This window comes from Callionymus lyra, chromosome 3 (assembly GCF_982586985.1).
Source record: "Callionymus lyra chromosome 3, fCalLyr1.hap1.1, whole genome shotgun sequence".
Lineage (NCBI taxonomy): Eukaryota > Metazoa > Chordata > Actinopteri > Syngnathiformes > Callionymidae > Callionymus > Callionymus lyra.
In genome coordinates, this window is record NC_141820.1 from 33,750,098 (window position 1) to 33,775,386 (window position 25,289).

The 25,289-nt window shown below is 38.8% G+C and overlaps 1 protein-coding gene across 1 annotated transcript in view; it reads left to right on the top strand.

Annotated features, from left to right (window-relative positions):
- Positions 1 to 24,600, top strand: part of kcnh8 (potassium voltage-gated channel, subfamily H (eag-related), member 8) — a 57,550-nt gene extending 32,950 nt beyond the window's left edge. The window contains exons 10-15 of the mRNA XM_087786073.1: positions 16,533 to 16,747; positions 18,729 to 18,767; positions 20,061 to 20,335; positions 20,984 to 21,090; positions 21,194 to 21,273; positions 24,037 to 24,600. Of these exons, the coding sequence (XP_087642199.1) occupies positions 16,533 to 16,747; positions 18,729 to 18,767; positions 20,061 to 20,335; positions 20,984 to 21,090; positions 21,194 to 21,273; positions 24,037 to 24,600 (1,280 nt within the window). The remainder of the gene's footprint in view (positions 1 to 16,532; positions 16,748 to 18,728; positions 18,768 to 20,060; positions 20,336 to 20,983; positions 21,091 to 21,193; positions 21,274 to 24,036) is intronic.
- The last annotated feature ends 689 nt before the right edge of the window (positions 24,601 to 25,289 follow it).

The following is a 25,289-nucleotide window of genomic DNA, read 5'->3' on the forward strand; positions in this document are numbered from 1 at the left end:
TTGAGTTGAAGACAATACCAAGACTGGAGAGTTTTGAGTTGAAGACAATACCAAGACTTGAAAGTTTTGAGTTGAAGAAAATACCAAGACAGGAGAGTTATGAGTTGAAGACAATACCAAGACTTGAAAGTTTTGAGTTGAAGAAAATACCAAGACAGGAGAGTTTTGAGTTGAAGACAATACCAAGACAGGAGAGTTTTGAGTTGAAGACAATACCAAGACAGGAGAGTTTTGAGTTGAAGACAATATTAAGACTGGATAGTTTTGAGTTGAAGACAATACCAAGACAGGAGAGTTTTGAGTTGAAGACAATACCAAGACAGGAGAGTTTTGAGTTGAAGACAATACCATGACTGGAGAGTTTTGAGTTGAAGAAAATACCAAGACAGGAGAGTTTTGAGTTGAACACAATACCAAGATAGGAGAGTTTTGAGTTGAAGACAATACCAAGACTGGAGAGTTTTGAGTTGAAGAAAATACCAAGACAGGAGAGTTTTGAGTTGAAGACAATACCAAGATAGGAGAGTTTTGAGTTGAAGACAATACCAAGACTGGAGAGTTTTGAGTTGAAGAAAATACCAAGACAGGAGAGTTTTGAGTTGAAGACAATATCAAGACTGGAGAGTTTTGAGTTGAAGACAATATTAAGACTGGATAGTTTTGAGTTGAAGACAATACAAAGACTGGAGAGTTTTGAGTTGAAGACAATATTAAGACTGGAGAGTTTTGAGTTGAAGACAATAACAAGACTGGAGAGTTTCGAGTTGAAGACAATACCAAGACAGGAGAGTTTTGAGTTGAAGACAATACCAAGACAGGAGAGTTTTGAGTTGAAGACAATATTAAGACTGGATAGTTTTGAGTTGAAGACAATACCAAGACAGGAGAGTTTTGAGTTGAAGACAATACCAAGACTGGAGAGTTTTGAGTTGAAGAAAATACCAAGACAGGAGAGTTTTGAGTTGAACACAATACCAAGATAAGAGAGTTTTGAGTTGAAGACAATACCAAGACTGGAGAGTTTTGAGTTGAAGACAATATTAAGACTGGATAGTTTTGAGTTGAAGACAATACAAAGACTGGAGAGTTTTGAGTTGAAGACAATATTAAGACTGGAGAGTTTTGAGTTGAAGACAATACCAAGACTGGAGAGTTTTGAGTTGCAGACAATACCAAGACTGGAATGTTTTGGGTTGAAGACAATACCAAGACTGGAGAGTTTTGAGTTGAAGAAAATACCAAGACAGGAGAGTTTTGAGTTGAAGACAATACCAAGACTGGAGAGTTTTGAGTTGAAGACAATATTAAGACTGGATAGTTTTGAGTTGAAGACAATACAAAGACTGGAGAGTTTCGAGTTGAAGACAATATTAAGACTGGAGAGTTTTGAGTTGAAGACAATACCAAGACTGGGGAGTTTAGTTTTGAAGAAAATACCAAGACAGGAGAGTTTTGAGTTGAAGACAATACCAAGACTGGAGAGTTTCGATGTTGAAGACAATACCAAGACAGGAGAGTTTTGAGTAGAAGACAATATTAAGACTGGAGAGTTTTGAGTTGAAGACAATACCAAGACAGGAGAGTTTTGAGTTAAAGAAAATACCAAGACTGGAATGTTTTGGGTTGAAGACAATACCAAGACTGGAGAGTTTTGAGTTGAAGAAAATACCAAGACAGGAGAGTTTTGAGTTGAAGACAATACCAAGACTGGAGAGTTTTGAGTTGAAGACAATATTAAGAGTGGAGCGTTTTGAGTTGAAGACAATATAAGGCAGGAGAATTTTGAGTTAAAGACAATACCAAGACTGGAGAGTTTTGAGTTGAAGACAATACCAAGACTGGAGAGTTTTGAGTTGAAGACAATACCAAGACAGGAGAGTTTCGAGTTGAAGACAATACCAAGACAGGAGATTTTTGAGTTGAAGAAAATACCAAGACTGGAGAGTTTTGAGTTGAAGACAATACCAAGACTGGAGAGTTTTGAGTTGAAGACAATACCAAGACTGGAGAGTTTTGAGTTGAAGAAAATACCAAGACAGGAGAGTTTTGAATTGAACACAATACCAAGATAGGAAAGTTTTGAGTTGAAGACAATACCAAGACTGGAGAGTTTTGAGTTGAAGACAATATTAAGACTGGATAGTTTTGAGTTGAAGACAATACAAAGACTGGAGAGTTTTGAGTTGAAGACAATATAAAGACTGGAGAGTTTTGAGTTGAAGACAATACCAAGACTGGAGAGTTTCGAGTTGAAGACAATACCAAGACAGGAGATTTTTGAGTTGAAGACAATACCAAGACAGGAGAGATTTGGGTTAAAGACAATACCAAGACAGGAGAGTTTTGAGTTGCAGACAATACCAAGACTGGAATGTTTTGGGTTGAAGACAATACCAAGACTGGAGAGTTTTGAGTTGAAGAAAATACCAAGACAGGAGAGTTTTGAGTTGAAGACAATACCAAGACTGGAGAGTTTTGAGTTGAAGACAATACCAAGACAGGAGAATTTTGAGTTGCAGACAATACCAAGACTGGAGAGTTTTGGGTTGAAGACAATACCAAGACTGGAGAGTTTTGAGTTAAAGACAATACCAAGACAGGAGAATTTTGAGTTGCAGACAATACCAAGACTGGAGAGTTTTGGGTTGAAGACAATACCAAGACTGGAGAGTTTTGAGTTGAAGACAATACCAAGATAGGAGAGTTTTGAGTTGAAGACAATACCAAGACTGGAGAGTTTTGAGTTGAAGAAAATACCAAGACAGGAGAGATTTGAGTTAAAGACAATACCAAGACAGGCGAATTTTGAGTTGCAGACAATACCGAGACTGGAGAGTTTTGGGTTGAAGACAATACCAAGACTGGAGAGTTTTGAGTTGAAGACAATACCAAGATAGGAGAGTTTTGAGTTGAAGACAATACCAAGACAGGAGAGTTTTGAGTTGAAGAAAATACCAAGACAGGAGAGTTTTGAGTTGAACACAATACCAAGACTGGAGAGTTTTGAGTTGAAGACAATATTAAGACTGGAGAGTTTTGAGTTGAAGACAATACAAAGACTGGAGAGTTTTGAGTTGAAGACAATATTAAGACTGGAGAGTTTTGAGTTGAAGACAATACCAAGACTGGAGAGTTTCGAGTTGAAGTCAATACCAAGACAGGAGATTTTTGAGTTGAAGACAATACCAAGACAGGAGAGATTTGGGTTAAAGACAATACCAAGACAGGAGAGTTTTGAGATGCAGACAATACCAAGACTGGAATGTTTGGGTTGAAGACAATACCAAGACTGGAGAGTTTTGAGTTGAAGAAAATACCAAGACAGGAGAGTTTTGAGTTGAAGACAATACCAAGACTGGAGAGTTTTGAGTTGAAGACAATATTAAGACTGGATAGTTTTGAGTTGAAGACCATACAAAGACTGGAGAGTTTCGAGTTGAAGACAATATTAAGACTGGAGAGTTTTGAGTTGAAGACAATACCAAGACTGGAGAGTTTCGATGTTGAAGACAATACCAGGACTGTGGAGTTTAGTTTTGAAGAAAATACCAAGACAGGAGAGTTTTGAGTTGAATACAATACCAAGACTGGAGAGTTTTGTGTTGAAGAAAATACCAAGACAGGAGAGTTTTGAGTTGAACACAATACCAAGACTGGAGAGTTTTGAGTTGAAGACAATACCAAGACAGGAGAGATTTGGGTTAAAGACAATACCAAGACAGGAGAGTTTTGAGTTGAAGACAATACCAAGACTGGAGAGTTTTGGGTTGAAGACAATACCAAGACTGGAGAGTTTTGAGTTGAAGACAATACCAAGATAGGAGAGTTTTGAGTTGAAGACAATACCAAGACAGGAGAGTTTTGAGTTGAAGGAAATACCAAGACAGGAGAGTTTTGAGTTGAACACAATACCAAGACTGGAGAGTTTTGAGTTGAAGACAATATTAAGACTGGATAGTTTTGAGTTGAAGACAATACAAAGACTGGAGAGTTTTGAGTTGAAGACAATATTAAGACTGGAGAGTTTTGAGTTGAAGACAATACCAAGACTGAAGAGTTTTGAGTTGAAGTCAATACCAAGACAGGAGATTTTTGAGTTGAAGACAATACCAAGGCAGGAGAGATTTGGGTTAAAGACAATACCAAGACAGGAGAGTTTTGAGTTGAAGAAAATACCAAGACAGGAGAGTTTTGAGTTGAACACAATACCAAGACTGGAGAGTTTTGAGTTGAAGACAATATTAAGACTGGATAGTTTTGAGTTGAAGACAATACAAAGACTGGAGAGTTTTGAGTTGAAGACAATATTAAGACTGGAGAGTTTTGAGTTGAAGAAAATACCAAGACTGGAGAGTTTCGAGTTGAAGTCAATACCAAGACAGGATATTTTTGAGTTGAAGACAATACCAAGACAGGAGAGATTTGGGTTAAAGACAATACCAAGACAGGAGAGTTTTGAGTTGCAGACAATACCAAGACTGGAATGTTTGGGTTGAAGACAATACCAAGACTGGAGAGTTTTGAGTTGAAGAAAATACCAAGACAGGAGAGTTTTGAGTTGAAGACAATACCAAGACTGGAGAGTTTTGAGTTGAAGACAATATTAAGACTGGATAGTTTTGAGTTGAAGACCATACAAAGACTGGAGAGTTTCGAGTTGAAGACAATATTAAGACTGGAGAGTTTTGAGTTGAAGACAATACCAAGAATGGAGAGTTTCGATGTTGAAGACAATACCAGGACTGGGGAGTTTAGTTTTGAAGAAAATACCAAGACAGGAGAGTTTTGAGTTGAATACAATACCAAGACTGGAGAGTTTCGATGTTGAAGACAATACCAAGACTGGAGAGTTTTGAGTTGAAGACAATACCAAGACTTGAAAGTTTTGAGTTGAAGAAAATACCAAGACAAGGAAGTTTTGAGTTGAAGACAATACCAAGACAGGAGAGTTTTGAGTTGAAGACAATACCAAGACAGGAGAGTTTTGAGTTGAAGACAATACCAAGACAGGAGAGTTTTGAGTTGAAGACAATTTTAAGACTGGATAGTTTTGAGTTGAAGACAATACCAAGACAGGAGAGTTTTGAGTTGAAGACAATACCAAGACTGGAGAGTTTTGAGTTGAAGAAAATACCAAGACAGGAGAGTTTTGAGTTGAACACAATACCAAGATAAGAGAGTTTTGAGTTGAAGACAATACCAAGACTGGAGAGTTTTGAGTTGAAGACAATATTAAGACTGGATAGTTTTGAGTTGAAGACAATACAAAGACTGGAGAGTTTTGAGTTGAAGACAATATTAAGACTGGAGAGTTTTGAGTTGAAGACAATACCAAGACTGGAGAGTTTCGAGTTGAAGACAATACCAAGACAGGAGATTTTTGAGTTGAAGACAATACCAAGACAGGAGAGTTTTGAGTTGAAGACAATGCCAAGACTGGAGAGTTTTGAGTTGAAGAAAATACCAAGACAGGAGAGTTTTGAGTTGAAGACAATACCAAGACTGGAGAGTTTTGAGTTGAAGACAATATTAAGACTGGATAGTTTTGAGTTGAAGACAATACAAAGACTGGAGAGTTTCGAGTTGAAGACAATATTAAGACTGGAGAGTTTTGAGTTGAAGACAATACCAAGACTGGGGAGTTTAGTTTTGAAGAAAATACCAAGACAGGAGAGTTTTGAGTTGAATACAATACCAAGACTGGAGAGTTTCGATGTTGAAGACAATACGAAGACTGGAGAGTTTTGAGATGAAGACAATAGCAAGACTTGAAAGTTTTGAGTTGAAGAAAATACCAATACAGGAGAGTTTTGAGTTGAAGACAATACCAAGACAGGAGAGTTTTGAGTTGAAGACAATACCAAAACAGGAGAGTTTTGAGTTGAAGACAATATTAAGACTGGAGAGTTTTGAGTTGAAGACAATACCAAGACAGGAGAGTTTTGAGTTGAAGACAATACCAAGACAGGAGAGTTTTGAGTTGAAGACAATACCAAGACAGGAGAGTTTTGAGTTGAAGACAATACCAAGACAGGAGAGTTTTGAGTTGAAGACAATACCAAGACAGGAGAGTTTTGAGTTGAAGACAATATTAAGACTGGAGAGTTTTGAGTTGAAGACAATACCAAGGCAGGAGAGTTTTGAGTTGAAGACAATACCAAGACAGGAGAGTTTTGAGTTGAAGACAATACCAAGACAGGAGAGTTTTGAGTTGAAGACAATACCAAGACTGGAGAGTTTTGAGTTGAAGAAAATACCAAGACAGGAGAGTTTTGAGTTGAACACAATAAGAGAGTTAGAAAATAAGAGAGTTTTGAGTTGAAGACAATACCAAGACAGGAGAGTTTTGAGTTGAAGACAATATTAAGACTGGAGAGTTTTGAGTTGAAGACAATACCAAGACAGGAGAGTTTTGAGTTGAAGACAATACCAAGACAGGAGAGTTTTGAGTTGAAGACAATACCAAGACAGGAGAGTTTTGAGTTGAAGACAATACCAAGACTGGAGAGTTTTGAGTTGAAGAAAATACCAAGACAGGAGAGTTTTGAGTTGAACACAATAAGAGAGTTAGAAAATAAGAGAGTTTTGAGTTGAAGACAATACCAAGACTGGAGAGTTTTGAGTTGAAGACAATATTAAGACTGGATAGTTTTGAGTTGAAGACAATACAAAGACTGGAGAGTTTTGAGTTGAAGACAATATTAAGACTGGATAGTTTTGAGTTGAAGACAATACCAAGACTGGAGAGTTTCGAGTTGAAGACAATACCAAGACAGGAGATTTTTGAGTTGAAGACAATACCAAGACAGGAGAGTTTTGAGTTGCAGACAATACCAAGACAGGAGAGTTTTGAGTTGAAGACAATACCAAGACTGGAGAGTTTCGATGTTGAAGACAATACCAAGACTGGAGAGTTTTGAGTTGAAGACAATACCAAGACTTGAAAGTTTTGATTTGAAAAAATACCAAGACAGGAGAGTTTTGAGTTGAAGACAATACCAAGACAGGAGAGTTTTGAGTTGAAGACAATTCCAAGACAGGAGAGTTTTGAGTTGAAGACAATACCAAAACAGGAGAGTTTTGAGTTGAAGACAATATTAAGACTGGAGAGTTTTGAGTTGAAGACAATACCAAGACAGGAGAGTTTTGAGTTGAAGCGTTACCAAGACAGGAGAGTTTTGAGTTGAATATTAAGACTGGATAGTTTTGAGTTGAAGAAAATACAAAGACTGGAGAGTTTTGAGTTGAAGACAATATTAAGTCTGGAGAGTTTTGAGTTGAAGACAATACCAAGACTGGAGAGTTTAGTTTTGAAGAAAATACCAAGACAGGAGAGTTTTGAGTTGAAGACAATACCAAGACAGGAGAGTTTTGAGTTGAAGACAATACCAAGACAGGAGGGTTTTGAGTTGAAGACAGTATTAAGACTGGAGAGTTTTGAGTTGAAGACAATACCAAGACAGGAGAGTTTTGAGTTGAAGACAATACCAAGACAGGAGAGTTTTGAGTTGAAGACAATACCAAGACAGGAGAGTTTTGAGTTGAAGACAATACCAAGACTGGAGAGTTTTGAGTTGAAGAAAATACCAAGACAGGAGAGTTTTGAGTTGAACACAATAAGAGAGTTAGAAAATAAGAGAGTTTTGAGTTGAAGACAATACCAAGACAGGAGAGTTTTGAGTTGAAGACAATATTAAGACTGGAGAGTTTTGAGTTGAAGACAATACCAAGACAGGAGAGTTTTGAGTTGAAGACAATACCAAGACAGGAGAGTTTTGAGTTGAAGACAATACCAAGACAGGAGAGTTTTGAGTTGAAGACAATACCAAGACTGGAGAGTTTTGAGTTGAAGAAAATACCAAGACAGGAGAGTTTTGAGTTGAACACAATAAGAGAGTTAGAAAATAAGAGAGTTTTGAGTTGAAGACAATACCAAGACTGGAGAGTTTTGAGTTGAAGACAATATTAAGACTGGATAGTTTTGAGTTGAAGACAATACAAAGACTGGAGAGTTTTGAGTTGAAGACAATATTAAGACTGGATAGTTTTGAGTTGAAGACAATACCAAGACTGGAGAGTTTCGAGTTGAAGACAATACCAAGACAGGAGATTTTTGAGTTGAAGACAATACCAAGACAGGAGAGTTTTGAGTTGCAGACAATACCAAGACAGGAGAGTTTTGAGTTGAAGACAATACCAAGACTGGAGAGTTTCGATGTTGAAGACAATACCAAGACTGGAGAGTTTTGAGTTGAAGACAATACCAAGACTTGAAAGTTTTGATTTGAAAAAATACCAAGACAGGAGAGTTTTGAGTTGAAGACAATACCAAGACAGGAGAGTTTTGAGTTGAAGACAATTCCAAGACAGGAGAGTTTTGAGTTGAAGACAATACCAAAACAGGAGAGTTTTGAGTTGAAGACAATATTAAGACTGGAGAGTTTTGAGTTGAAGACAATACCAAGACAGGAGAGTTTTGAGTTGAAGACAATACCAAGACAGGAGAGTTTTGAGTTGAATATTAAGACTGGATAGTTTTGAGTTGAAGAAAATACAAAGATTGGAGAGTTTTGAGTTGAAGACAATATTAAGTCTGGAGAGTTTTGAGTTGAAGACAATACCAAGACTGGAGAGTTTAGTTTTGAAGAAAATACCAAGACAGGAGAGTTTTGAGTTGAAGACAATACCAAGACAGGAGAGTTTTGAGTTGAAGACAATACCAAGACAGGAGAGTTTTGAGTTGAAGACAGTATTAAGACTGGAGAGTTTTGAGTTGAAGACAATACCAAGACAGGAGAGTTTTGAGTTGAAGACAATACCAAGACAGGAGAGTTTTGAGTTGAAGACAATACCAAGACAGGAGAGTTTTGAGTTGAAGACAATATTAAGACTGGAGAGTTTTGATTGGAAGACAATACCAAGACAGGAGAGTTTTGAGTTGAAGACAATACTAAGACAGGATCATTTTGAGTTGAAGGAAATACCAAGACTGGAGAGTTTTGAGTTGAAGACAATACCAAGACTGGAGAGTTTTGAGTTGAAGAAAATATTAAGACTGGAGAGTTTTGAGTTGAAGACAATACCAAGACTGGAGAGTTTTGAGTTGAAGACAATACCAAGACTGGAGAGTTTTGAGTTGAAGACAATACCAGGACTGGAGAGTTTTGAGTTGAAGACAATACCAAGACAGGAGAGTTTTGAGTTGAAGACAATACCAAGACAGAAGAGTTTTGAGTTGAAGACAATACCAAGACTGGAGAGTTTTGAGTTAAAGAAAATACCAAGACAGGAGAGATTTGAGTTAATGACAATACCAAGACTGGAGAGTTTTGAGTTGAAGACAATACTAAGACAGGATAATTTTGAGTTGAAGGAAATACCAAGACTGGAGAGTTTTGAGTTGAAGGAAATACCAAGACTGGAGGGTTTTGAGTTGAAGACAATACCAAGATAGGAGAGTTTTGAGTTGAAGACAATACCAAGACTGGAGAGTTTTGAGTTGAAGACAATATTAAGACTGGATAGTTTTGAGTTGAAGACAATACAAAGACTGGAGAGTTTTGAGTTGAAGACAATATTAAGACTGGAGAGTTTTGAGTTGAAGACAATACCAAGACAGGAGAGTTTTGAGTTGAAGAAAATACCAAGACAGGAGAGTTTTGAGTTGAAGACAATACCAAGACTGGAGAGTTTTGAGTTGAAGACAATATTAAGACTGGATAGTTTTGAGTTGAAGACAATACAAAGACTGGAGAGCTTTGAGTTGAAGACAATATTAAGACTGGAGAGTTTTGAGTTGAAGACAATACCAAGACTGGAGAGTTTCGAGTTGAAGACAATACCAAGACAGGAGATTTTTGAGTTGAAGACAATACCAAGACAGGAGAGATTTGGGTTAAAGACAATACCAAGACAGGAGAGTTTTGAGTTGCAGACAATACCAAGACTGGAATTTTTTGGGTTGAAGACAATACCAAGACTGGAGAGTTTTGAGTTGAAGAAAATACCAAGACAGGAGAGTTTTGAGTTGAAGACAATACCAAGACTGGAGAGTTTTGAGTTGAAGACAATATTAAGACTGGATAGTTTTGAGTTGAAGAAAATACAAAGACTGGAGAGTTTTGAGTTGAAGACAATATTAAGACTGGAGAGTTTTGAGTTGAAGACAATACCAAGACTGGGGAGTTTAGTTTTGAAGAAAATATTAAGACTGTAGAGTTTTGAGTTGAAGACAATACCAAGACAGGAGAGTTTTGAGTTGAAGAAAATACCAAGACAGGAGAGTTTTGAGTTGAAGACAATACCAAGACTGGAGAGTTTTGAGTTGAAGACAATATTAAGACTGGATAGTTTTGAGTTGAAGACAATACAAAGACTGGAGAGTTTTGAGTTGAAGACAATATTAAGACTGGAGAGTTTTGAGTTGAAGACAATACCAAGACAGGAGATTTTTGAGTTGAAGACAATACCAAGACAGGAATAGATTTGGGTTAAAGACAATACCAAGACAGGAGAGTTTTGAGTTGCAGACAATACCAAGACTGGAATGTTTTGGGTTGAAGACAATACCAAGACAGGAGAGTTTTGAGTTAAAGAAAATACCAAGACAGGAGAGTTTTGCGTTGAAGACAATACCAAGACTGGAGAGTTTTGAGTTGAAGACAATATTAAGACTGGAGAGTTTTGAGTTGAAGACAATACCAAGACTGGGGAGTTTAGTTTTGAAGAAAATACCAAGACAGGAGAGTTTTGAGTTGAATCCAATACCAAGACTTGAAAGTTTGAGTTGAAGAAAATACCAAGACAGGAGAGTTTTGAGTTGAAGACAATACCAAGACAGGAGAGTTTTGAGTTGAAGACAATACCAAGACAGGAGAGTTTTGAGTTGAAGACAATACCAAGACAGGAGAGTTTTGAGTTGAAGACAATATTAAGACTGGAGAGTTTTGAGTTGAAGACAATACCAAGACAGGAGAGTTTTGAGTTGAAGACAATACCAAGACAGGAGAGTTTTGAGTTGAAGACAATATTAAGACTGGAGAGTTTTGAGTTGAAGACAATACCAAGACAGGAGAGTTTTGAGTTGAAGACAATACCAAGACAGGAGAGTTTTGAGTTGAAGACAATACAAAGACAGGAGAGTTTTGAGTTGAAGACAATATTAAGACTGGAGAGTTTTGAGTTGAAGACAATACCAAGACAGGAGAGTTTTGAGTTGAAGACAATACCAAGACAGGAGAGTTTTGAGTTGAAGACAATACCAAGACAGGAGAGTTTTGAGTTGAAGACAATACAAAGACAGGAGAGTTTTGAGTTGAAGACAATATTAAGACTGGAGAGTTTTGAGTTGAAGACAATACCAAGACTGGAGAGTTTTGAGTTGAAGACAATACCAAGACAGGAGAGTTTTGAGTTGAAGACAATACCAAGACAGGAGAGTTTTGAGTTGAAGACCATACCAAGACAGGAGAGTTTTGAGTTGAAGACAATATTAAGACTGGAGAGTTTTGAGTTGAAGACAATACCAAGACAGGAGAGTTTTGAGTTGAAGACAATACCAAGACAGGAGAGTTTTGAGTTGAAGACAATACCAAGACAGGAGAGTTTTGAGTTGAAGACAATACCAAGACAGGAGAGTTTTGAGTTGAAGACAATACCAAGACAGGAGAGTTTTGAGTTGAAGACAATACCAAGACAGGAGAGTTTTGAGTTGAAGACAATACCAAGACAGGATAGTTTTGAGTTGAAGACAATACCAAGACAGGAGAGTTTTGAGTTGAAGACAATATTAAGACTGGAGAGTTTTGAGTTGAAGACAATACCAAGACAGGAGAGTTTTGAGTTGAAGACAATACCAAGACAGGAGAGTTTTGAGTTGAAGACAATATTAAGACTGGAGAGTTTTGAGTTGAAGACAATACCAAGACAGGAGAGTTTTGAGTTGAAGACAATACCAAGACAGGAGAGTTTTGAGTTGAAGACAATACCAAGACTGGAGAGTTTTGAGTTGAAGACAATACCAAGACTGGAGAGTTTTGAGTTAAAGAAAATACCAAGACAGGAGAGTTTTGAGTTGAAGACAATACCAAGACTGGAGAGTTTTGAGTTGAAGACAATACCAAGACAGGAGAGTTTTGAGTTGAAGACAATACCAAGACAGGAGAGTTTTGAGTTGAAGACAATACCAAGACTGGAGAGTTTTGAGTTAAAGAAAATACCAAGACAGGAGAGTTTTGAGTTGAAGACAATACTAAGACAGGATAATTTTGAGTTGAAGACAATACTAAGACAGGATAATTTTGAGTTGAAGACAATACCAAGACTGGAGAGTTTTGAGTTGAAGACAATACCAAGACAGGAGAGTTTTGAGTTGAAGCCAATACCAAGACTGGAGAGTTTTGAGTTAAAGAAAATACCAAGACAGGAGAGTTTTGAGTTAAAGACAATACCAAGACTGGAGAGTTTTGAGTTGAAGACAATACCAAGACTGGAGAGTTTTGAGTTGAAGACAATACCAAGACTGGAGAGTTTTGAGTTGAAGACAATACCAAGACTGGAGAGTTTTGAGTTGAAGACAATACCAAGACAGGAGAGTTTTGAGTTGAAGACAATACCAAGACTGGAGAGTTTTGAGTTAAAGAAAATACCAAGACAGGAGAGTTTTGAGTTGAAGACAATACTAAGACAGGATAATTTTGAGTTGAAGACAATACTAAGACAGGATAATTTTGAGTTGAAGACAATACCAAGACTGGAAAGTTTTGAGTTGAATACAATACCAAGACTTGAAAGTTTTGAGTTGAAGAAAATACCAAGACAGGAGAGTTTTGAGTTGAAGACAATACCAAGACAGGAGAGTTTTGAGTTGAAGACAATACCAAGACAGGAGAGTTTTGAGTTGAAGACAATACAAAGACAGGAGAGTTTTGAGTTGAAGACAATATTAAGACTGGAGAGTTTTGAGTTGAAGACAATACCAAGACAGGAGAGTTTTGAGTTGAAGACAATACCAAGACAGGAGAGTTTTGAGTTGAAGACAATACCAAGACAGGAGAGTTTTGAGTTGAAGACAATACCAAGACAGGAGAGTTTTGAGTTGAAGACAATACCAAGACAGGAGAGTTTTGAGTTGAAGACAATATTAAGACTGGAGAGTTTTGAGTTGAAGACAATACCAAGACTGGAGAGTTTTGAGTTGAAGACAATACCAAGACAGGAGAGTTTTGAGTTGAAGACAATATTAAGACTGGAGAGTTTTGAGTTGAAGACAATACCAAGACAGGAGAGTTTTGAGTTGAAGACAATACCAAGACAGGAGAGTTTTGAGTTGAAGACAATACCAAGACTGGAGAGTTTTGAGTTAAAGACAATACCAAGACAGGAGAGTTTTGAGTTGAAGACAATACCAAGACTGGAGAGTTTTGAGTTAAAGAAAATACCAAGACAGGAGAGTTTTGAGTTGAAGACAATACCAAGACTGGAGAGTTTTGAGTTGAAGACAATACCAAGACAGGAGAGTTTTGAGTTGAAGACAATACCAAGACTGGAGAGTTTTGAGTTGAAGACAATACCAAGACAGGAGAGTTTTGAGTTGAAGACAATACCAAGACTGGAGAGTTTTGAGTTAAAGAAAATACCAAGACAGGAGAGTTTTGAGTTGAAGACAATACTAAGACAGGATAATTTTGAGTTGAAGACAATACTAAGACAGGATCATTTTGAGTTGAAGACAATACCAAGACTGGAGAGTTTTGAGTTGAAGACAATACCAAGACAGTAGAGTTTTGAGTTGAAGACAATACTAAGACAGGACAATTTTGAGTTGAAGACAATACTAAGACAGGATAATTTTGAGTTGAAGACAATACCAAGACTGGAGAGTTTTGAGTTGAAGACAATACCAAGACTGGAGAGTTTTGAGTTAAAGAAAATACCAAGACAGGAGAGTTTTGAGTTGAAGACAATACCAAGACTGGAGAGTTTTGAGTTAAAGAAAATACCAAGACAGGAGAGTTTTGAGTTGAAGACAATACTAAGACAGGATAATTTTGAGTTGAAGACAATACCAAGACTGGAGAGTTTTGAGTTGAAGACAATACCAAGACAGGAGAGTTTTGAGTTGAAGACAATACCAAGACTGGAGAGTTTTGAGTTAAAGAAAATACCAAGACAGGAGAGTTTTGAGTTGAAGACAATACTAAGACAGGATAATTTTGAGTTGAAGACAATACCAAGACTGGAGAGTTTTGAGTTAAAGAAAATACCAAGACTGGAGAGTTTTGAGTTGAAGACAATACCAAGACTGGAGAGTTTTGAGTTGAAGACAACTCTAAACATCTAGTCACAACTTTAAGAGCGGATCTCTGTGTCATTAAAGCAGTGGAAATGTAATCAGGATCCTTGTGCTGAGTCACACAAATAAAATATGTCATCGTGTCCTTCATCATGGTAATAGTTTCACTGTATGTCTGCACAGAAGACAAATATTACACTTAACAATGATGAGACTACAGTATATGGTCAGCAGACTCCTCTCCTCATCCAACTCCAATTTTTTTTTACAAATTGCTCATTTTATCTTGTAGGTTGTCCAGCGTTTTTGTGTGTATTAGTACGGCATGTGAGTCGTGCCTGAAGGTCGTGATGAAAGTCACTCTGACAGGACGAATAAAAAAAAAAAAATCTTCCATTTTTCCATCTGTCTGTGAAGCTCTTGTGTGTCCTTGTGACTTTAGAGGGAGCAATAGAGAGCATGGAGCGACTGTAGTGAGAAAAAAAGAAAAAGAAACAATGACGGAGTCTGTGATTCAGATAGATGGATAGAATGAAAAAAAAAGTCGATGAGAGAACACAATACAGAACACAATGAAGATAAAAACAAAATCTATGGACTGAAGGATGAAGGACTTTGGTTTATGAAAGTGAAAAACAAGAAGACAAAAGAAGCAAAACATCTGTGAAGAATCAAGACAAAACAAAACAAACAACAACAAAAGAATAGAAGAATGAAAAAGCATCAACCTGGAGCGACAAATGAAGGAGTGAAGAAAATAAGGAGGACGACAGAAGACATAATGACCAGGATAAGTAGAGGAGGCTGTGGGAGGGGAACAGTCACGACTGCCACTTATCAGGCTCGGTTCAGCTCACAGTGATCCAAAATGAATATTGCATGACTGCTGAAGGGAATGGAACTCAGCTGGGAGTCCAGATTAATTCCTCAAATCCAGCTGATTCATGTGTAAAATACATATTTCATACAAGAAGGGATTGATTAGGTTTGATAATCAATCCTGTGACGCTCAGTCGTCGTGGCTCTGAACTTCAGGATGTGCCAAATTCTTACAAACGTTTCCTCTTTTCCGCCCCACGCCGTTCTCTTTCACTCGAACACCTGCGCGTCATCACCCCTGTTGATCTGGAGCACTTTCCATGTCTTCTAGTTTCAGACCCTGCATCCCCGACAGCTACTTTAATATTAGTGTTAACACAGGAACCACCCACAAGTTCAAGTCGCTCACTTTTAGTAAAAATTAGTTTTCTTCTTTTTTTCCATTCAAACAGTTTCCGCATCGATCTACAGACTTTGAAAAGAAGTCTTGATTGGTCGAAAAAAAATAAAAGGATCTCATTGCCATATTATCCCGTACACGTCTTCTTCTGCTAACCCTGGACCAGATCGCTAACTTTTTAACAGCGAGCTTCAGGAGCAGAGTTACAGCTGTTTTGTTTTGAGTTACAATAGAGGTTACAGTGGAACTGAATAACAAAAAAATGTATGCTTTATTTTTGAAATTCTGTAGTGTGTGATTTTTTTTTAAATTATTTTTTACTATTGATATTAATATATCAATCATCATTTTGTATATTAAAATGTTTATTTTACTTCATCATTTTTGTTGTACATATTTCATTATCATTATAATTATTCATTTTATTATTATTATTGTTATACTGTGTTCCTTATGTCCTAATATAATGTACACATGTTTAAGTTATGAACTTCAGTTACAACTCCAATTTGTCCAAATCTAATAAAAAGCTAAACTGTAAGAGGAGAGAGAAACGGAGCAGAATGACTTAAATAAGAAAAACGGAAACAAATTGATTCCATTTCTTGGGAGACATATTTGAATCTTTATCTGTGCTACAGATAATACAGAGGCAGCAGTGAAGACTCTGAAGACCTTGATTTCATGTCACTGGTAAATATATGCCAGCTGTGCGATTTAACTCACAACATTCATTTCCTCTGCTGGGATGGAACCTGTCAAGAATGTCTGGAATGATAAGAAAGTCAAAAGTGCTGCTAAAATGTTGCAGGCATAAAAGAAGTGATGACTTTGACCACGATTTATCTCACAGATGATCGCAGGTGAACCAAATGTATAACCTGTAACCTCATAAACTGTCTAAATGACCATGCATGTGGGATAATAAACTGTGGACTTTTCTAAGGAATATCTCTAAGTTACCCTGAAGGTAGCTCTTTATGGTTTTAATCTACAGTATCTTTGTGTCTGCTCGCACAGGGAAGGGAGATCTGATCGGGGCCAACATGTCACTCGATGATCGCGTTATAAAGACCAACGCAGACGTGAAGGCGCTGACCTACTGTGACCTGCAGTGCATTAACCTGAAGGGTCTCTATGACGTGCTGGACCTCTACCCTGAGTACTCCAAGCACTTCGTCCAAGACATCCAGCAAGATCTCACCTACAACCTGAGAGAAGGAGAGGAGACGCATGTGAGTGCAGAACGGTTTCAAGCCGTGCAGCACATTTACCTGAATTACAGCATTGATTGGTTTTGCAAACCTCAGGAAAACAAACATACAGAGCAGGGATCACCAACATTTTTCTGTTCCTTCTTCCCTTGATTCTTTGGCATTATTGTCACGGGCTGGTCTTCAGATACAATCATCAAAGATAACATAGCAATGTAGCGTTAAAACAAATGTTAAGAATATTCAAAATAAATCTCACCATAATGCTGAATCAGTGGAAACCTTAACTTAACTGAAACCAGGCTATTAACGGTCAGTGGTCACAGGGTAATGTTACATCAGATTAAAATCTATCTTTTCAAAGAAACACCTTTCATAAAGTAATATATAATCAATACAACAAAAATGAAATGGATTTTTGGTGCTTTTAACTTACTTTGTTTTCCAGTAAGAAATTTCGAAGCAATTCCCGGGCTCTGCCTAGGAGGACGAATAATAGATCTTGTGAGATCGGGGCCAAATCCGGCGTTCCAAAACATATGCCTCAAAATCAATATAGATTTATGTGTATATGGTGACCTATAAAGATACCAGTGTCTAAGATAAGAAACAGAGATGTTAACAATAAGAGTAAAATGGATGTTAAAATAAATTTGTTTTGTGTACTCAGAGAAAATGAAGATAAATTGAGCTTCAAAAGATCACATTAAATGTTAGACTCTTGCTTAAATGTAAACATTTGGTTCGACCCACGACTCAGACTGCTGAAAGACGTTGCTCCTTGTGTGGATGAGTTCGGGGCCCCTGCTTTTGGGACTTTATAATAAGGCTTATGTGACATTGCAAGAAATACTTTACAGATCGAGGGGTCCTGATTATGCATTCATATTTGATAGTTTGAATTTTCATTTCACTAATCACTAATTTTACACAGACAAAAGACAAGTTTATCTTCCTTAGAATGTTTATTCATCTCTAGAAAGTAGCTCACAATAGTGTTTAAAATGTCCTGATTAAATGAGGCTGAACACAAGTGCAGATGAATGAACGACACACAACAATATAAGATAACAGAGAACAACCATAAGTCCCAATACATACAATAACAATAGTCCAAGACAAAAAAAAACAGGAATATCCAGAAGAGAGACAAGAGATGAACAAGTACTACAGTGCAGGGACACGTTTGATGGGGCACACAGGTGTGCACTCAGGTGGTGGAAAAAGGTGATTGTTGATGAGGGCCAGGTGTGTTCCATTAGTCAACTCGTGTTGGGAACAGGAAGTGAGAGAACAAAATAATATTGGATCATGTCGTAAAATGTGTGAATTCTAGGTAATTACATCAGGGTCATAGATAATCCTCATGATGGCTCAATGTGGTCTATGTCACCCTCTGTGGAGGCTAGCTAAGGGGAGGCCATGGGTCACACGCGGAAAGAAAGGACATTGTGTGCTTTTCTTATGGCACCATTGTTTCCACCGGGCAGAAAAGCCCAGTTTCTGTCTCTCTATGAGACTCGCTGCGGCGTTGAGACAGCGGTGGATTTGGAGAAAACCCAATCACAGCGGCCACTTGGTGAAGTTCTGCTGCTGCTGCTGTAATTACTGTCAGGTGTGCCTCCATGTCCCGAGCAGACACCAGTGGCCCACTTACACACACACACACACACACACACACACACTCACACACACACACACACACACACACACACACACACACACACACACACACACACACACACACACACACACTCACACACGCTTCAGGGCTTTTTGGGGAGGTTATTGCAAAGAGGTAACCCAAAAATTGCAGCACTGGTTTAAAATAGACCTGGAGGACAGCCGAGGATGGACGATGTGTTTACTGCTGATGTGGCGCTTTTCACCCGAAAATACTCTTTTATTTTCATTACGTTTTATTGGAATGCTTAGTTTTATATGATTCTATGAGCGACAAAGTTGTTTGGACTAATCCACCTTCTGTTTTGTTCCATCACAGGTGAAGGCGAGGCTGCCCTCAACACCCCTGGACACACAGGTAACCCACAGATGATGAAGGACTCTAAATACCGCCGCTCACCCCGCAGTGTTTGTTTCCTGAATGTCGGAGCAGCTTCCTGTTTGTTCAATATAGCCGGACAATTTGCAGGATAAACATCTCCAGATCGTTCTGTAGGCTATTTCCACATCATCTCGTTTGAGGTGCAGCACAATCCACTCATGCCCTTCAGATGAGAAATGGAAGTTGCCACTTGAATGCTTGGCCAACTGATCAATGGATGTTCAGGAGTCATTGAATGTGGAGGCAGCGATCCACTGATAGTCGTGACGGAGCCTGTGATCAATGTTTCTTTAGTCGCAGCTGTTATTGTAGCCTCGTCACACGTGGTTGATTAATGACCACGAAAATGTAGTGAAACGTAGAGGAAACGTCGGCGCTTTACCACGCAGCAGGTCAAGGTTCCAGCCCCAGATGTCGATCTGCAGCCTTTTAGGTCAATCTTAAGATCAATCAAATGGTTCACTGGCCCTAATTCTGCACAGTTGGCAATAGTAAGTAAGTAATTTGTATTTATAGAGCGCTTTTCCAGACCAGGGTCACAAAGCGCTTAAACAATAAAAAACATTCTTAATAAAATATATACTTAAAAGGTCAAGATAATACTGAGAACAACACAGGATTTCCAGAAAATCAGGGAAAAGCCTGAACAAATAACAATGTCTTAAGATGTTTCTTGAAGGAGTCAGTAGATAATCAAACACAAAAAGCTTAAAATAGAAAATTAGCATTATTACCGTTATATTATATGTTATATTATTATTATTATTATTATACTTAATAGCAGCAAAACATGGAGCATAGTGACATTAAAAACAACGTACACACACTTTGATAGCAGCATCACAAGAGTAAGTAAAAGCAGACACAATCTAGTTTTACTATTTGTTTAATGTAATTGAAAAAAATTACAAATAAGCCAAACACCTGGATTTGAGTAAAGAATCTACCAATTAGTTTAGCAAAGAATTCTTAAAATATAGTTTTTCCACACAAGGTGATGTGTATGCTCACAGAGCATCGTAAAACACTTGCTTGGTCAATTTGCCTCAGTGACAAATGTTGTGAGGATGGGTCGATCGAGCCGGGACTCAATAATCCTGAAAACATTTTAAAGGCAATTTTACATTCATATAAACAAAAGACAAAAGCAGAATAGATTTAGTACTACTAGCAATAGTAAGTAGTAGCATTGATGGTAGTCATATTAGTAAGAGGCATGTCTCAGGTCTCCGTCCACACATTACCTCACTGCTGCATTTCCTCCTCCAGCCTGGCGTGAAGAGAAATGGCCGACTGGTTCAGGGATATCCGTCCATCATCGAGGCTCAGGAGGAACATGAGGAAGAAGAGAAGGATGAAGATGTGACCATCGCTGTATCCCTGCCATTGGAGCAGAACCGAGTGGTGCACCTCAGGGAGGCCGGTGCGACGTCTCCACCGAGACAACCGGGCCAGAAGACCACAGGACGGATTTCCAGCAGCCCTCAGAGGAACCCCCAGGAAATGAATCTTACCACCTTACACCCATCGCACCTCAGCCCGAGGTGACTTCCCTGTGACTATTATTTTTAACATTAGTGCACATGAAAGGCAGGAGGCAGATCATGAGAGGATTGTATTCCCCCATGATTTTAAACCTTCGACATCATCCTCAAAACTCTCTGAAGGCCAATTAATAGTCTTGATATTGAATCAGTGTTACCGTATCATCTGGTGCACTGTCACTTCAGTCTGGGGCCACCAGAGGTATATTGTCGAGACGCGAGTCGGAGGCTCTTTTTTAACATTTTAAATCCATGGTAACTATAATCAAAGCCATACAAATGACAAGATGTAATGTGATCTCTATTATTTAACCAGCTGACACTGTACAAAGATGGAGACCTTTGCTTGACCTCACCACATCCTTAGCAATGACATCTCATATTTGAGACTCAGTGTTGTGCCTGATGACGTTTAAACGATCATTAGTGGTATTATTAGAATTCCATCATTCTCTCGGTGGCAGCGTTATCATTTATTTAAACATTACTTAACAAAACGAGTCAGTCATGACACGGACGTCGCTATAATATTCAGATAAATTGAAATGTGAAACCCTGAACTTGCGTCACGACAACTAGAACATGTTTCATGTTATTAAAGTGGAAAAATGCTTGAAATAATGAGAATATTTTGTGGCTCCGCTGCAGGATAGTGGACGGCACTGAGGACATTCGACTGACGGAAAGTTTCTCCTTCTGTCAAGTGCAAGGATGCCCAATTAAAGAACCAATCAGTGCCTCAACCTCCCCAGCAGGTACTCCCAGCTCACCCTGAAGTCTAGATTCTACTCCATGATATCGTCTCGATCAGGAAAAATGTTGGGAGGATTATAACAGTCTTTTGTTCTGTGTCCCTAGATCTGCCACATGTTAGCAACGCAGAGTTGGCAGCAAAAGCAGAGGAAACTCAAGGACAGCTCCAACACCTGAACCAGCAGGTGAGTGGGTGACAGAGTTGCTGTGTGAGTGAGTGAGTGGGTGAATGAAGGGGTGAGTGAATGAGTGAGGTGGTAAGTGCAGTGACAAAGGAAATCATCGAGTAAGTAAACGAGCAAATTCTTCAAATCCGCACAACTAAAATGGCCCATTTTAAAACAGCAGTATAGAAGATTGACCATATTTGTTTCTGGCTCCCCCCAGTGTTGGAGGAGTGTAATTGCAACAATGAAGACCTGCTCCACAATCTGTATGGGTCTTTATTCGCAAAACTCTTGTTAGGCTGGTTTTATCTTCACCCAAACTAATGTATTTTCACCATGATACAAATGAATCAAACCCCAGAAGCATCGTCAAAATATTATTAAGGAATTAATAACGCATACAAATTACTGTTTGAAATTAAACCATAAAATAGTGTATTAAGCTTGTTCATCCTAGAATAAAAAAAACATGATTTGCCACATAGCACCTTTAACCATGACGTACAGATTTAAAAATGATGACTACCTCCTCTAGCTTAAAATACATCCATCTCCATCAATTATTTTCCTGTGTCAAATATCTGCAAATAGTGCAACAACGCCGGTGAGCATTAGTGCTTCAGTCCGACCGCGTTAGCCTTTAACCTTCTGAGGTGTGATAGCAAGTAGCAACATGACCTCTGAAACCTGAGAAAAAATATAATGTGTGGCTCACATATCAATACCAACTCTGCATGATCAGCACCATGACCTCTATTAAGTTTTGAGAAGTACCATGTGACCCTCACCTGCAGTGCAGGAGGTTGCCCATCCATCAATGTACCCTCATGAAATTGATATTCAATACCCAAAATAAACAGAAGAATCGTACTCCTGCACAAACCCAGCACTAGTGACGTTATGGACGCTTGAAAAAATGATATGCACATTTAAACAAAAGAAAAACTCACCTTTAATAGACCCATAAAGCAGTGTACAAATGCAACTATAATAATAATGAAACAGAGACTTTTGTTCATGTGTCCATCCAAAATTACAAAGATCATTACAGAAAATGTCAAAGTGTTACTTTGTGTTGCTTTAATTATGTGAGCTGAGTGAAAGGAATAGTCACAAAGGAGGCCAAGACTGCATGTGTTGTGTTTTGACAAAGGACCAAGGCTGTTATCAAGGCAGCCAGGTGAGTAATACTTTGTTTTTGACTGCTTCAAATGAGGGAAATATGAGTTTCATCCAACTGGTGTCAACATCATAACATTTGAGAAAACAAAGACACCTGCAGAGTCTCTAACTGGAAGCTAAACATTAGTATATTACATAAGTGTCGTCTACAAAACACATTGTCACATAAGAGGCAAAAACAATTTAACATTAAAGTAAGGGGCCAAAATAAAATATGTCAAATTTCTTCAAAAGCATTTCATCATATTGACAGTCTCTGTATGATTTTTGATAGTGATAATCTCTGTCTGTTATCTTATCGTAAACACTGGCATCTTTGGCCTTGAGTTGACACATGAACACTTGTTGAGATTTACTATAAAGTAACATGTGGATTAAAAAAGAATGGGGGCTTTATTAGTGCCTTGTGGAACACCAAAGCAAAACAAAAAAAAAAAAAAAACTTTTCCTAAAACCGTTAGCTCAGATGAAATGGATTTCTAGAACATGGATGTTCACTTTCAAAATGACAGTTGGTCATTTTAGATGGATGGAGAATAAAGATGAGTCATATTGTAGAGTGCTGAGAAAAACATTTTCTTTCAAGGATGACTGGAAAATGTTTGCTTTTAAAGTGGAACTACTAGTTGCTAAAAAGTCATTCCCATGAAGCAAAGTAGAGTGGACTGAAGCAGAAAACGGTTCTAGAGGTCACGTTCAAGGTCAAACCGGAGAAGATAAATCATGCAGAATTGTGGATAAATTCAAACGTGTGATAGTTCACGTCAGGATATCCAAAGTAGAGAGAATATACGAGTGAGCGGGAAAATCAGCAGCTCGCTCTGTCACAATGGTTTTGTTTGGTTGTGAGTGATTGCAGCGAGGAACTTGGATGCTGCTCCAATCAGTCATCGGGGTCTTTAAAATTCAGGAATCACAAGATGGTGACTGGAATAATCGCAGATGAAGGCAAGCACTTCTCAAAAAAGGTGTCAGACGATCACACCTGAAATGGACATTCTACTTGCCGCTTATACACATTCGTTGTTGATCATGATGATGAAAGTCATTACAAATGAGAATGATAATAATGTGCCGCGAGTCGTCCCGTCCTCCCTCGTGGGTTTTGGGGTTCTGAGCCCCAAAATCATGTTGACAGTGTGTCAGATTGCCGTCAACAGATTTCAAGTCCAGTTATTTTCGTCATTACTATAAGAACTACAGACTGGAGAGTCACTATGAAGACAACGTGTTCACACATTTACCAGTGGAACATGAAATCTAACAGGTGTCGGTGGACATTTCCTCAAGGTCAAAGGTCACTGATGATGCTGCCTTATGACTTCTGGTCTAAAACATAATGAATAATAATCATGGAAACTAGCAACACAGAGCCATAAATGAGCTTTTTCACCAATCATAATCTATCTATCTATAAAGTTGATGTTTGGTCCTCACATGTAACTGGATGTTGGAAGATCTCCCACTCAGGCTGATGATGGATGCTTCTGAGTGCTTCAGTGGCAGAGGCAGATGGCTGGCCTGCAGGTCCTGATGCGTTCAAGTGATCGGTGAATCACTCACATGCTGGTTCTGACACCAACTCTCTTGTTCCTGCAGGTGAACTCTCTGGAGAGCGAGGTAGCCGACCTGGGACAGCTGATGAGGAGGATGACCCGGCTCATGGAGGTTCTGGTGTCGTCCGTGCCGCAGCCTTCCGTGATGTGCCCGACGCACTGCTCGCCGGCACACCACGTGTACCTGCCCCACTCCACCCCGCCGCCGTCGTACCCCTCCCCGACCTCCTCTCAGACGGCCTCCACCTGGACTGACACTCCCATGTCGCTGCCCTCCTCTCCCTTCATCACCCCCCAGCTTCAGGACGGGGCGGTCTGCCTCGTGGAATCATACTCACACCCACCCCAGGAACTTCATCTGGGATACGCCGCCATCCCTGCTCCACTTTTATGCGCCCCTAACCTTCAGTCCTCCTCCATCACCATAGAGCCTCACCTTCCGTCCTCACTGCTCAGATCACCAGAGACTTTCCTCCACAGCGAGTCGGCCTCCACGCGGCCAAGGGTACACAGTCCGCCTCCGCAGGACGGGGGACATGAGGCGTCTCCTGAGAGTAGCTCTCCACGATGTACGGGGGCCTGGCAGCACCAAACGGACCAGTTGTAGACAGAATTCTCCTGGACTGTGCAGGACATTTTCCAGGACGTCCTTTAGGGTTGAACAAAGAACACTGGCACGTCTTTATAAAAACCTGGTTGCATGAAAAGAGTAGGTGTGTAGCTTTACCTCATAGAATATTGGTACCTTTAGTACGGGAGTATTCGGCTGCTCAGAGTTATAAACCTCCACTCCTCTGACGACAAACCGCCCCAAATATTAAACATTATAATGTGAGGAAAATACCCTCCAGGGTTAAAGTTAGTCCGGCTTTTTTGATGTAGACCAGCTTGTCCGACAATATCATCCACATTTGTTCTGTTTGTGTGTGTCATGCAGGGAATTGGCACATTCATCTCTAAAGTATCTCAGTTGTGCGGCCAAAGGTGTACTTCACTTTATTTCAAATTTAATTTTATATGTATTTGTCATTATTTATTGATTAAAGACTTATGTTTACAAGTAATATATTTTTTAAACTTTCTACAAATTAAGATCTTTAGTTCAGGCGATTGACCTCTACTGGATCATTTTTTAACTTTTACAAAAGTTATTTAAAGTCATGCCGTTGATAGAAGAATGACTTTTGAAATTTATTAAAGTAGCTTTTGTTTGGTAAAAAGACAAGATAGTGCACACCTCCCCCAAGCAGCTCTCACAAATCTTTTGAATTATGTTGATTTATGGTGTCCGCCAGT